Source organism: Glossina fuscipes, unplaced genomic scaffold (genome assembly GCF_014805625.2).
Source record: "Glossina fuscipes isolate IAEA_lab_2018 unplaced genomic scaffold, Yale_Gfus_2 1, whole genome shotgun sequence".
Lineage (NCBI taxonomy): Eukaryota > Metazoa > Arthropoda > Insecta > Diptera > Glossinidae > Glossina > Glossina fuscipes.
This window is the reverse complement of record NW_023998415.1, coordinates 13,851,871-13,867,559: the sequence shown is the minus strand read 5'-3', so window position 1 is coordinate 13,867,559 and position 15,689 is coordinate 13,851,871. Positions and strand designations below refer to the sequence as shown.

General features: G+C 32.4%; 1 protein-coding gene across 1 annotated transcript; it reads left to right on the top strand.

Moving 5' to 3' along the window:
• Window positions 1-8,217: 8,217 nt before the first annotated feature.
• Window positions 8,218-10,045, top strand: LOC119632405. Its single transcript, XM_038025299.1, has 3 exons — window positions 8,218-8,741; window positions 9,424-9,872; window positions 9,963-10,045. Exons 1-3 carry the CDS (start codon window positions 8,329-8,331, stop codon window positions 10,043-10,045), a joined length of 945 nt encoding a protein of 314 aa, XP_037881227.1. The 5' UTR covers window positions 8,218-8,328.
• Window positions 10,046-15,689: the final 5,644 nt, after the last annotated feature.

Below are 15,689 nucleotides of genomic sequence, written 5' to 3'. Positions count from 1 at the left end.
GTGTGTGTGTGTGTGTGTGTGTGTGTGTGTGTGTGTGTGTGTGTGTGCGATTTGAATAAGAAAAGTATGCTTTCGCAGATTTTTTCACTTCTTCTCATTAGTTTAGCTCCGACGCGCCCTTATATAACAACGAAATTTTATTTTCAGCAGTTTATGACAAACACAGGAAAAGAATAACAGGATCTTTGATAAGGAAATTAATTTTACTAAATTAGGATTATGTCAGTTCATGTTTTGGGACGCATTGCCGCTTTTATCAGAAATTCTGATCACAAAACCGTAAGAGTACTCCACGACCAGGGAATGTCTCATGAATAGCATCCAATTTAGGCAAAAAGATCTAGGTTATCATACCGTGATATCGAACGCTCGTAACAGTCACTGCTTGACCGGCCTAATTTTCAAAGAGCTATGACAAAACTTTCATCGTTTTTGAGATATTGTTCAACAAAGAAAACGCGCCGCACTTTCGTGCAATGCTCCCGCATTCTATTAATCTGTCAACGTTTTTTCTTTCTTGGACTGCCAACACTAAATATTATTTAGGGTATACGAGGCTGAGCTATCGCGAAAATGTGCTTCTAACCTGAATAATGTTAATTGGTGAGATTCATTTGACCTCGTATTTCTACAAACTCTTTGCATGCAATTAACACCTATTAAACGATTTTTAAAAATCAATAATAGCATCCACACTACATTTATATGTTAATGATGAATTTTGCTAAACAAAAAATAATAATAAAAAAGACAAAACAAAAAAAAATTATAAAGCAATAAATTGTAATTTTTAAAACCATTTTTCTACAGAAAAATCACACAGTAACCGCATAACAAGAAAAATTGCATAATTGAAAAAAATTTGTTGTCTCTGCATAACAGGTAACTAAATCCACGTACAATAGCGGCATCATTTGAAATACATGTAAGCCAGCAACAGTCAACAACTGTGCCAACTCACTTTGTCTGGCTGGCAAATATTTAAGTGCTTGAAGTAGTCTGGACTTTAAGTATGCATTTTTAAATATATTAAGCATATTGTAATTTGAAAAAAAAAAAAAACACAATAACAAAAAGTACATGTAGTTAGTTAGTGAACATAACAACCAAAAAAAAAAATCATGATTCAGGTAATTGTGTCTGCCATTGTGTTTTGAACTTATCGACAACAGTTGGACCGAATATTATTGATTCCATTCGAAATGTGTGCAAATTGGGACAGAATGCTATAAGGAATTTCCATTTATAATTTTTTAATTCTCATGATTTAATATCCAAGTTAATACCTTAACTAGATTTCAAAGTGAGAAATCAATTGTAAGACGATAATCTCATTATGATGATGATGATGATGATGATGATGGTGCAGATAATAATAAGAAGAGTTTCGAATCATTTCTTCAACGTCCTCATATATTCACGTTATACGTTTGATATGTATATACATTTGTAGTCTGCGTTCAATTTATTTAATAACGATTTAATCTAACCGCGAAGCAGTTAAACAAAATCGACAATTATTTGAAAGTGTGTTTGTATGTAAGCTGATTGCAACTTATTTATGTTTTCAATTTTGGTAAGAAAATTTATTACCTTTCCGTTGTTTGCGTTCTGCAACTTTATGTCATATAATGTTTTTCTCTTCTTTTTTTTTTTTTTTTTTTTTTTTTTTTTCAACAATCAATTTTAAATGCACAGAAAAAGAGTTCTTTCATCATTAGACAACAGTCAACTAACGACATAGATCTCATGGCACAGCTGTTAAGTTTTCATATAGTATAACTAAGCACAATAACGCACGTGTTTACTATAATGTATGTGAAATCGAAATTAATTCTTTATTTTCAAATTCTTGTAATAAAATCATTTTAATGTAAATAATTTAAAAAATATATTATAATCATGATAATTGCTCATTTTAAATGGTTATTATAGGATTTCGAGACTGTGTCATAAAAATAAAAAAAAAGATTAAAAAAAAGTAAAATCTTCAAACATTTTCCATCCATGATGCTATGCTATGACACACAACGTAACAGTTGTTAAAACGCGCCTTAAGATATTATTATATATAATTTTGCTTTATAATATGCGTATGTATGTATCGCGATTAGCGATTTTTTTTTTTTTTTTTTTAACTAATTTGATACACAACAACTTAGGTTATGCAATAACTGAAAGTCTATTTATTAACTTGGACCAAATATTTGTGACTAACAGATGCAATGGGAGTGTTTATGCATAAATACGTTCGTCCCGGTATTTAATCACTTCACCAAATTAGCAAGAAATTATAAAAGTAATTAATCGAGTAATAGAATTTCATTTTTATTTCCTATAATGAATTTAGTTGAGTTTCGATAAATGGCGAAAACAAGATGAAGAATAGGAGCGAAATTCTCCTCAGACATACAAATATAAAATTTCTTTGGCTAAATATAAAGTCCGAGTGCTCCTATGTAACAGCCGCGAAAAACTGTAGAGAAATATATTATGTTGACATGTATATCTTCACAAAATTGATGACAATTACTGAGAAATGACAGTAGTACAACAATAAAGTCCATCTTATTATTACATATTAAAAGAAGTTTTACGGTAAAGACCAAAGTTGGGAACAAGACAGCTTTATGGACAACGATTCTACAGACACATTTGCAGGTATTTGAACTACAGTATACACTACAAACCTTCCCGAGCAAATTTTCCCTTTGAAAAATTCATAGGAATTATAAAAACTTGTTCTCTTTTCGACAGACAAGCGATTACTTCTCGATCCGAACATCTTTATATAGAACCGATGGAGGTCTTTTACTATTTAGTGCAAATTAAATCTAAAAACTGTTTACATATAAAATCTTTTATTTTGCACCTAGCGAACCTAGCAAATAACAAAGACGGATTTTCCCTTATAGCCATAAATAATGTAAATCGTAGATTAAAAATCTTATTGGCTGCAGAGAGTATATTTAATGAAATTAATTAAAATTATGTCAGTTGTCTAATACTCAGAAAATTCATGCCAATCAAGATATTTTCAAACATTTACTTACACTAACAATGGAAAAAGTGTAACGCAAATTAAAAGAAGGCTTGAATGCGAATAAATTAAATTTCTCTCTCTCTCTCTCTCTCTCTTTCACTCTATCATTATTTAAAAAAAAAAAGACTTGAATGCATGGATACTATGCAAACGGTGTGCAGTTATACTTGCGGACTCCAATTTTTGTGCAAAAAACAAAATCTTGAATAACCCTATACATAAAGCTATACATATGTAACTGCCGTGTGCTTAGTAAAAAATTAGAGTTTGATTTAGATTTACGTAGCAGATGTGTGTTTACGTTTTTGTTTTGCTTTAAAAATCTAAAGCTTGACTTAGTTACTTGAAGGTTTCTTTGAAAGGATTACATAACGAGCCCCGCAGTGAAACGAACGCAAAAAAAAAAAAAAAATTTTTCGAAAAATATATATAGAAGTAACAGCAGATACTCTGGATAGCACAGCTAGCAAATAAACAACTACCACAACTTATTTACAGAATTCTACGTAGACATATTTATACATATATATATATATATATATATGTACGTATAAAGATATATATGGTCTACAAGGATTTCTCTTGAAGTTAATGTTAATTTTTGGCTTTTGCTTTGACCAATATTGCAGCATAAAGTGGAGTTTAAGAAAAAAATGTCGAAAAAAAAAATGAGTTCACTTCAACTAGATTTTGTAAAAAACTTCGTTTCGTAATTAAAGCAAGTTTTTTATTTATTTTTTCTTTAACGATGGAGTTATATTAATTACTTCACTCGATTTGATACATCCAAGAATAATCCGTAAGAAAGACATCATAGAAAAAATATTAATATTTTGATCAATCTAGTCATGACTTAAGTCCTACCTCTACGGGCATTTTTCACTTTTATGAAAAGAAAGAAAAAGCAAATTACGCGCATACATACTCATATCGAAAAGCACGGAAAATTGAAACTTAGCGTCACTTTCGTCGTACGACGCGTAAAACACATCAACTTAAGATCTGACATTAGTATTCATTGGGACTCTGTAAATATCTTATCGTAGAGCTATGTTGTTTGATAAGTAAACAACAATGGTACAATGCATATCTAAGATCGGCCTGAATTCAAGATAACCCTACGTTTATTTTTTACTTGCTCTCAGTCTTCTCTAACTCTTCTTCCAGATATTCCAATAAAACAATTCGAATATTTCGGGAGGAAAGGACTAAAACTTAGAACGCTGAGATCAATTTCAATAACATCTTTAGTCTAAAATTAATCTAAACGCGGCTAACAACTTTGGAAGAAGCGAAATAAAAACTTGAAACAATTTTTCAATAATGAAAAAGATATCTAGGAAAATTGGCTTTCATTGGCTTTCATCAACTATTTCTTTTGTCGTCCAATGTCGTTGTCGCAGGAACTTATCCTTCACATTTGAAAATAAAATATATGAAACAAGTAAAAACACTACAGTGGATACCGGCCCGCAAATAAATCCTCTACAGTACTGCACAGTTTTTCATGTATCGATTTTTCAAAATAATACATTATATGGGTAGTAGTCGAAAAAGTGGTTCACTCCGAACCATCTTAGATGAATGGATAGATCGTTCTTGAATCAAAGCGCGTCACTGTACCAAATTTGATCAAAATATCTCAAAAACTGCTAACTATAGGTTGAACATGAAAAAACCAGACGGACATATGGACAGACAATCTTTTCTGGGAAAGTGATTCAGAATAAATCGATATAATAAAATGTGAGCATCTCATGTCCTGCTATCCTTTGCATACATTCACCTGAACTTGCACTACATACTTTATAGGGTCTCCATAAAGAAGAAACTCAAGCAAGATTAACTGTTACATGCCCTACACCGGTTCGCCTAATATAATCATCATTAATTTTTGGCTCATGAAATTACGATTGTATTCATTAATTTATCAGTACCCAGTGATTGTCATCGTAGAAATGCGAGCGAAACCGTTGCACAAAAATACTAACAAGCAGACTTCATCCTTAAGTTGAAATGAAATTTTCAAAACGATTAAGGGAACTCGGCTAGCCTTGTTTTCGGGTGAAGGAGAAGATAATAAAATAAAAATATTCGAGGAAGACGCGTCTTTGACGTGCTATATGTTAATAAAAAAATAAATAAATAAATAAAAAACAAAATAATTAGATCCGCCTGAGTGGCCGAGTGGGCAAAACTAGCAATTCAATGATCGTGGGTTGAAATCTCAAGTGCGGTAGAGTTTCTCATAAAACCGAAAGCCTTAGATGCTAGTGTTTTAAGACTTTTAGTCTTGGAATTTATTCTCTGGCTAAATTTATAATAATAATAATAATAAAAATGTACAATATTTTATAAATTTATAAATGAAAAAATCCTTCTACTTTTAGGTTATGGAAATGCGTGTCGGCAATCAGATTCATATTGGTCTTTTTAAGCTGTACGAATGTGAGAAAAGAGCGATCTTAACGTACCTTTCGATGAGAGCACAATTAGCGAAAGTCGTTTAAGAAAGCCTGATACCTATGCACCAACCTATTATGTAAAATGATTTTCGAACAAATCTACGTCAAAGGCATAATTTTCTCTCGTGACATCACGATTTCGATATGAATTATACATGCTCTTGCGGCGCGTTCTTTCTCAGTTTGTTTGTGGAGAATTCTACTTCGGGGAGAAGAGTAAGTGTAAGAAACATCTCTAGGGCATTCCGAAATTTTAAACCGGGTTTGACTAATTCGAACAATTTTCATTTGCTTCATTTGAATTTTTTACAATATATTTTAAATTATTCTAAAATTCTAAAGAGAAATAAGTAAAATATTTTTAACAAGTTTACATAATTTAGGTTTAAGTTATTATAAAAGAATTTGCTTTTCTTTTCATACTTAAAGTAGTTGCCACTCAAACAGAACTCATTACTTAAAAAAAGCGTAAAACGTGTACATGTTCCTCTAGCTAGAGATTAGACTGAAAGAGAATAGATTAAATAATTCTTTTCTATCAGATTCAAATTAGGATCACCTACACAGTATGCTGTAGATATGATGAGACTAGAAATGCCTTGAAAAAAGAATTCCCGTCCTGTCGTTGTTTAAAATATTTAATAAATGCTTTCTTTTTTTTTTTTATAAATTTTCAAAAAAAAAAAAGAGATTTTTCGAAAGAAGTGCAACAGAGTAATAATCTTTCAAAGAACAAATTATTTAAGAAAAATTTTTTAAAAATGGCAACATCACTGCAGTCACTCACTGCCAACATCTTTAGCTCAAGGGGCTTTATGGAACGGAGTGTAATTGCTTACAGCTCAAGATCGAAGTGCAATCTCACGGGCAACTATTCTTTCTAATTCCCTCGATGGTCTTTTGTTTCCAAGCGTCTTTTTTGCTTGCTGCATCAGCCACTTTATGTGCTACGAAGCAATGGAGAAATAGGGAAAGTAGCGAAATAGTTTATTTAATAATCAAAGTCGTAATTAACACCAGATATGCGATCCTAAAATTTGAATTTGTTTGACCTAAGCTGACTGAAAGAATGAAGATAAACATATATTCTAAAGACATCTATCTATCGGTGTTCTAGATATATAAAAAGTTATCAGATAAGACGTTTGAGTGTAATCTCTCAGGAAGAGCTCGTTTGACCCATAGACGTGCAGTGCTTCGAAAAAAAAAGGAAAATTTTAAGGCAAAAATTTACTTCAAGATTCAAACCATCTACTTAGTAACCGCTAAGCCGATTAAGAATACGTAAATTTTCTAACAAATCTAGAATATTCTCCTTCCTTAGGCACAATACACAATAAATACCATTCGCATGCGAAAATGTTACGAACACACATATCTAAGAAAATTTGCTAAGCGGATTGACAGGATCGCGCTTATATCAACACTAAGACTTCGGGACATAGGAATACGTCCCTCGTATCTGCCATGTAAATAACTCTCCCAAACTATTTGAAGGCATGAAGGACAAGTATTGCTCCTAAAAATTCTGATACCTACCATGCATTCATAAATAATTCTTATATAATTTATGCTGGCAGGTCGTGAGTATAGTTTTCAAATTTTCGAAAAACAAATAAATGGATGAACATATTTATTTAATATTAAAGCAAATTCATTTAATTGACTCACCGCCAAGTATAAGCTAACATGACGCGTTCGATTGAAAGTCGATATATATCAAACTTTTGAATGAAAAATATCATTGCGTGGATTACTAACGTGTCGGCCGTATAAGAGATATTAGACGATTTTGATGAGTTTTATAACAAATAATATGCAAATGCTGAGTATTTAAGCTTCGCCGCATTGCGACTACCACTGCCTTACTTGTTTTTTTTTTTTTTTTCTTTTCTCTAATTTTTCAAATTTAAATTTGTCGTAATACTGGCACAATTGCACGCGATTCGAGTTAATCGATATATACAAAAAAAAAAAAAAAACAATCAGAAATATCATTAGCTTAATTTGCACAACGTGTGCAGATAACGTGAAACCAAAAATTCCCTTGAGATGAAATAGCCAGAAAAAATTAAGTTTGCCCCGATCTTTTAATATTCTACATAATAATTATGGAATATGTTCAAGATGAGCGTCGAAAAAAAAAATTTGCGATATAGCAAGCAAGAGTTTCGAATCCGTTCCATTCTTTTGAAACACTGAAGCGGCCTGCTAAGGAACCTTCATCAGATGCGTTACTTATAACATTTGCTATATTTCGATATTTATTTCGAATCAATTAAAAAATTTATTTTTTACTAACAACAACAAACAATATCGGTTAACAGTTCGGATGCGCTTTGAGAACGCCTTAGTTTGATCTCATTGCAAATTATTCTTCTTCTCTTTTTAAAATCATTGTAAGAGCGCTGGCTCTCTTTCAGATCAATTTGAAAATTCGATAGCGTTAATCCATTACATTTTATCGATTTTATCGTCATTGATAAGGAAGAGATTAATATTCTTTAGACGACCAAATGATCGTAGGGTGCAAAAAAAAAATAAATAATATCACTGACTGAATTGGAAAAAGTAACAGACATCTGAATACCATTTAAAGAGATCATCAGCATTCAAGTGGAAAATTTTTTCAATTATTATTTATACCAAGAAGTAAAAGAAAAAAATGTAGTGATTGATTGTATTATTATTTTATCTAAAGTTTTTGTGGTTTTCCGCCATCACTTCAACCTTATAAATAATGACGAATAATGTGCAAAAATTAATATTTCATCTTTTCATAACGACCATAACAAGAAAGATAAACGGATCAAAATAACCATGAAAACCTTTAAGCATACGCGAAAATATTCATTAGTTACAACTAAAGATATTCATAAAAATTTATCATTTAATTATCAATACAATTCCCGTTATCAATATCGGCAGCATAAACGTTTTCAAACGCGGCGAATAGATTTACGATTCGTTTTACAATCGCTGTTTTTCTTATTTTGCGTCAATATATTACCGTTATGTTCTGGTGTCGGTTATTCATATACGCGTTTTGTCGGCCCTGTCAGGGGTCCCGAGCAAGTTTACGTAACCGATGATCCAGTCAGTGGACGTCAACATTTGGATTATATAGCTAAGCCGGAATATGAATTTTCGTACGGCGTCGAAGATACTGAAGCTCGGATTCTTCATAATCGCAACGAGATACGTGATGGTGACGACGTTAAAGGAGTTTACAGGTAAACCACTAAATAGTGTACAAAACAGTATAAAAAGGAAAAGCTTTACAGGTTTTTCTAATACCGTATATATCTACACTTGAAGAAAAACTGCATACAAACTGTCATAGCGATGAAAGTTTATTCAATTACAAGAAAGTTAATTGCAATTGCATACTGACTTGAAAGGAACGTACAACATAGAAGCTGAAGAAATGCCCCTTCTTCCCGGACACTCTTCAGATTCTAAACCCTGACTTCTCTTTTTAAGAGCTATTTCCACTCTAAGTGCTATTAAATCAATCGTCGCGGTTTCTGTACTTGGATTAAATGATTATTCAACTAATAGTCGCGTAGACTTCCTTCAACATTTATTGGCAAAGCATAAAACATTTTCTTAAGCAAGTCTTGCCAACTAATCAAGCTAATGAAATGATGGCTCAGATTCGCTGACGGCCCATCTCTGATTTGTTTCTAGATTATAGATAGATTCAACGGATTGAAATTAAATTAAATTTTCTCACTCAGACATTTTCGATCTGCACATTCTCACTGAGGGAACTTTTCCTATTAGCGAGATTTATTTGCCTAATTGGTTACGAATTTTTTTCATTTAAAGTAATTAAAAGTTAAATGAAGAAAGTGAACTTTGGTGAACGTCTTTAGCATAATTAGTAAAAATATTTCTTTCATTAATATTTAGTTTAGTGGACCCGGATGGTACCTTACGCGTAGTTAGGTACACGGCGGACAATGTTAATGGGTTTAAGGCTGAGGTTATCACGAATGGATTGTCAACAATACATGGTGCGCAGCTATCACCTTTTCCATCACTTTCACCCTCCCCATCGCCTACACCGTCACAACCGCCTACACCCTCCGTTAATGTCTATCATCCAGTATTGGGTTTGAATCCAGACTTGCAGCGTTTTGTAAATCCATCGTATTCAAATCAAAGACCACAACCGCAACAACATCGACCACAATTGCCACCAACGTTACTGCCAGTAACTTTTCATCCTTCACCAACGCCGCAATTATATCATAAAATCAATCAGAATACGGAACACAAAGAATACAGACCGCAATATAAAGTTCATGAAAGTGAAGAAGAAGACGACGACGATAGTGATGATTCCGGTCAGAAGGGAGGCAAACAAAAGAAAAAGAAAGAGGAAGATGGCGATGGCGATGACGATGACGATGGCAGTGATGATGAGCAGCACGATTATAATTCTGAAGAAGACGATGATGTCGAAGACTATGATGAGAATGTTAAGAAAAATATTGCCTATCAAGGGGAAGAAAATGATGAAGATTATTGAAAATTAAAGAAAAATTAAATTTACATTCCTTAAATAAATTCAGGAAAATTAAAATGAAATTATTTTTAAAACTAAACTATAAACAGAAGCGTCATATACAGGTTTATCTGGTAATTTTTTATATCAAGAAATGCTTTTCATTTCAATTTAAGTGAAATGAAAAATCCAATTAAACGGCGGTCATTCACTCCCTGAGCTATTACATGAATACCTCTTATTACAATTTCGTTGCCCATTACTAACTGTCTCATATGTAGACCAAGCGATCAACTAACTTGCTAACATTAGTACGACTACATATTGTCGTACGGTATGGAGGGGCGATCAACATATTCCCCTTAGTCTAGTTTTTCCAGTTTTTATAGTGCAAATGAAAAAAAAAAAGGTTTTCTATAAAAAGAAAAATAGTCACATGTCTTAAAAAAATATTAAGCGAACAAATAAACAAAAAAAAAAAAAAAGCGAATGAAATTAGGTCAGTAATACAACATGAAATAGTGCTTATATTAACATATATACATATACACACACAGTAATTGAACAAACACTATACTAAACTTATTTTGTTTTGTTTTGTTTTGTTTTGCTTTGCTTTGCCTTGCTTTGCTTTAATTGACGGCTTTATCCACTTGATTAAAGTCTTTCAGAATTTTTCAGAACAAGAACGCAAATTTTTGTATAAAAATTATCGATTGATTTATGCATAAGTTTTAAAACGTCAGTATCCATTCGGCATTAGAAGAGTACAACTCCGAATTGATTACTCATGAAAACAGGGCATAGTCCACCGACAATCATGTCTATATAAGAAGAAAAGGAGTAAAAGGCAATAATCTGAAATCTTAGGCAGCAACTTAGTAAGTCCAACAAAAACACCTTGTGTTCATTTGAATACTTTCTGCGTACAATCAGTGAATAGCTTCGACATATAACAAATTCCGTAAGGTGGAATTCACTGGAAAGTATACTTTTACACGACATCGTCAAAACGATTTAAAAAGAAAAACTATTTTATAATAACATCGCAGAAGACAACATTCCAGATTTGTATGTACTCGATTTCTATGCAATATATCTACCATTCAAGGACGGAGCTAAAGTTAACTTGATTTTCTGCTTTCAATCCTCAGAAATATCGCGTCGACATTCCATTTAATGTAAAAAAATCGTGATCTTCATACAATTCGAACACTCTTTACGAGTCTCTCTATGCTTCTGCCCATATTTTGCAGCAAGATTGCGGTCGAAAGAACTTAAATAGAAAAATCGGCATTTCTTCTTCAAATATTAATCTAAAAGTGTACGCAAACTTGACATATAAAGACTAAATTTAAGGCTAAAGAAAGGAAAGCTTTCTTTTCCCTTCATCTTTCACTCGTACCACTAAATATTGATGTAGGTAGAGAGAGAGAGAGAGAGATAGAGAGGCGTCGGATATATTGTACAAAACCTAATGATGACGGCTTACTTGACTGGTCATAGCAACACCGGAGCTTTTGACCAACCAACTATTGAACAATTATATTGTAGACATTAGATCACTTGTTAGTGCTATTGATGACGTGTCGTAATCATCTTAACGATGGGAGCACAAATCAATTACATATAACTTGGTATGGGAAAATTGTTTTTTTTTTTTTTTTTTTTAACTCTTTGTCCGTATTTCTTCTGTTTACCAGTTTTTATTTATTTATTTATTTCATTGTTGTTGTTTTTAGTTTTTATGGTGATACGTGCAGTCATTTAAATCTCGTCTGATCACTTTAAATTAAAAGAATTTTTTTTTTGGTCATTTTATTTACAGTAATTGATTTTTTCAAAAGTAATTTTGAAAAGTTTGAAATATTTGAAAAATTTCGTTATATTACAGTGCCCAGGTATTTAAAAATTAAATATTAAAAATTTTTAATGATCGAATAAATAGAAAATTGAGGTTAGAATGCAAATTTATTTATTTATATATAAGTTGAGATGTACTATGCATAAATTGTAATTGAAAGCAACTAATAGAAGAAAAAACATAAGAAAGTATTTTTGTGCAAAACTTAGGGGCGCGGCTGGCATTGAAGACACACTTTCGTCCATCTCTCCGTTTGCGCATTTTTGTAATGTCTGACAACATTGAGCAACATCGAAACCTCTTGTACGCAGATTGATATTGAAAGTGGGCAAAATCGGTGGAAGGATATGGCTGCAGCATCACGTAAACTGGAAACGCCTTTGTCGTTTAAATGGAATAAAAAATTTTATTCAATTTTTATTCAATACTACAACCACAACTACAAAACAGTTACACGTATAACAGCATAAGTAAAAGTATATTCGATGGGCGATGCTGTAGCATCATGTAGTACTGAAATCGGAAAAAGTGACCGTGTCTACCCGATATTATAGTGTAACAGAATTCAAATTTTTTTCCCATACCTCTATAACGGGGGAGAGAAGTAAGCTTCATAACCCCCTTAAAGTATATGATTGCTTAGTCAGTTTTAAATTCGGAATGCAACTAAGCATGTCCATCTGTCCGTCTGCCCGATTATGTAGTATCTGTGATTAACATACTTGCCTTTACAAAAATGAAAATGTTGCCAACAAAATTTGCAAAGGAATTTAAAAACGACGCCAATCAGTCAAAGGACACGCCTACAATGCCCACAGGTCTATGCAACAAAAACGATGAACACTTTTGCTTTCCGCGCTTTTTGTTTTTATTACTCGCAAAGTGCAACCATATAAATTTCCATTTTTATCTGCCGCACCCACGCAATATTATAGAGTATGAAAATGCAGTATAGCGATTAAAAGATTCCGCCCGACCGCTTGTAATTTTCTTACTTATTTCGTTTGTTTAGGTAAATGTCACGTGAATGATTCGTGACTATTAAGACGGGGTCTGAACTTCTTTTTGAAATTTAAATTCTATCCAACGAAGAGGTAAGATCTCTGCTCTATTGCCTATGAGAAGACTTAATTTTTTATCGTTAACAAAAATGAATTGTGATGAGAAATGTTCCCGGCATTCTATGTCGCCGCTTCGGTAAGTTTCGGCTTAGTTTGTTTGGTCTTCTTGAGGGCATGGTTGTCCATATTTTCTAGTTTTGTTATTGAGCATAAACTAATAATGTCTGCATACCCAAGAGAAGGTTCTGCTTCTAGTGAAACCTTTGCATCTGAATTACTTATCCATATTTCTTATTAAAGCACAAATATCTGTAGTAAGTTTATGAAAACTTTGACATGTGCTTGTAGTTAGTAAGAATAGTCTTTCCAACATTCGTTTCAGTCAATTCATATGCGTTCGAGAATACAAAAATAGATTTCGCTTTTCTTGAAAAAAAAAATAAAACAAAAAACAAAAGGATACTTTCCGTTGTACAGCACTTCCCAAATCCATCTATGGTCTACTAATTTTAGAAAACTAGAAGCATCGTTGTTTTTTTGTTTTTTTCATAATCAAACGACAAAATTATGAAAGTTTGCGATCTCCAATCTCGAATTGGAGTCGAAGGTAGAGTACCTCGGTTTTCTCTCTCGGTAGGAGAAATACATGTTTAAGAGATACATATATAAGTGTTGTGGCAACAGTACAAGTTTGCCTTAGTATTAATATATATACCTCGCTGGAGACTTTCTTTTCGCTGAAAATTGAATTTCAAAATTTATAACACTTTACGTTCATGCCTGTGGCCAATTTGTTCAAAAGTGGCCTCTCGCAAAACAATTCGAAGATTTTAAGTCGAATCTTCGAATTTTTACATGAGTGAGATACGCAACATCTTGTGTATAAAGGAGGCAGAGAAAATGTGCAAAACAATATATAAAATAAATAGGTTCACGTTAATATTTCTATTAATAATTATATTTGACTTGAAGGTCGTAACTTCATATTTCATTTGCTACACAGATATGATTCAGCTACAGTTTCGACTTAGCTTAACTTAAGCTATGCATTAATATTAAAGACTTAACCTAGTGTAGATGAAACAAGAAGAAGAACAAAAAAATTATGTAATTAAAGAAATATTAGATCTAATAATGAAAGTCAGGACACCACCAATGCATTCAAAAGCCAAATCAGTCAACGTTGAGATTGTACAATGCAGGAAGTTATTTCAATGCAAACATGCCACCACATAAACTAATCGATTTCGTTTCAGTACAACATCGGTAATACGCGGACGTTAAGAATAATAGCTTTTGGGGTCTGCTAAAGAAATTAGATTAAAAAATTCATAGTTGAATTATGCATTGGCTAAGGATTACAAAAAGTATGTTCCCTGACGGAATTTCGGGAAGTCAATGAAAGTCAATGTCATGAAGCAAAACCGGCGAGTCGATAACAACTTAATCAAGAAGACAATGCATAAGACAAACTTACATTATTCCAGGTAAAGAGAGCGACATAAGTAATAATCTATTTTTGTACGGTGAAAGATGGAGAGATCAGAGTCTTGGCCTAAATGTCATACCACAAAAAGCAGGAACTGTTTTGGTATGAATTCAATTGAATTAAGATGACGTCGATAACACACTTATCGCAAGTTTATTTTGCATTGACACAGTATTTGACCAATGGCTTGATACTAAGGATAATTGCATGCAAAGTTTTCCAATCTTCCTCACATACATATGTTTCAACACTAAATTCCCCTAAACTGCACTAGAAAATTGAAACTTACATGCAATGACATATACAAATATTCTCACTTGATTACCTTAAATACAGATTGAGAAAATTTAAATTCGTAACGGATATTATTCAAAAGCTTGGACTATACAATTAATGGGATCTTTTAAGAGGTCAGCGCAAAAATCAACGAGAAAGCTACATATTCAAAACGTGATACAAACACTTCTTGCGAAAGGTCTAAGAGTTACATGCACAAAGAATTCCAGCTGAACAACTGATACCATACCGTGTTTAAAATCATTTGAATGACGCTAAAATCGAAAAATTTTTTTTCCAGGTAAATGGATTGTGAACCAGTGAAAATTTTCCTATGGATTACCGTACGTAGATCAACTATTGAAAAATGCAACTTTAAGGTGTATATCGTGTATTTATATCCATGACTGAATGTTGCTGAATGTTTTTCACAATGTATCCGTTCATTCACAACACCTGGAATCTACATCAGATCAGATCATGTCAAGTTTATATGATCTCAATCGATTTAAGATCTTTAATCAATTTACCCATATTCACGTTCTCATCCTGTTTCGCCCACATTCACTAGGGGCTAGCAGACTAAAATCTTTCTTCTTACAACAATTGTAGAAGATATTGATCTAGAATTTGGGACAATTGGTGATGAGCAGGATTTTCTAAACAGTCCATGATACCGTAAGAGTATTGAAGGTATAGGCAAAGACGAACGTAAGTAACTCTATTGCCGGTTGTTGGGGTTTTTTTTTTTTGAAAAGTCCAACACAAAATTAAATATAATTATGCGTCAAATAGATGTTTAAAAACGTCATACGCGCTAAACGTATATTAAGCGATACCGTTGTATAATATTTTTTTTCTTTTTTTGTTTTGCTATTAAACTGCAACCAAGAGCAACTTCAACATTTTAATCTTAAGTATTTAAAGATCTTTATCTAAATGGAGCAAACAAGAATATGTTTCTTGCATAAAGTCACA

Coding starts and splice junctions, on each gene's coding strand:
- LOC119632405 (XM_038025299.1), top strand. CDS start 8,329: ATGAAAACCTTTAAGCATACGCGAAAATATTCATTAGTTACAACTAAA. Junction 8,742..9,423: donor GACGTTAAAGGAGTTTACAG/GTAAACCACTAA, acceptor ATTAATATTTAG/TTTAGTGGACCCGGATGGTA. Junction 9,873..9,962: donor TGATTCCGGTCAGAAGGGAG/GCAAACAAAAGA, acceptor ATAATTCTGAAG/AAGACGATGATGTCGAAGAC.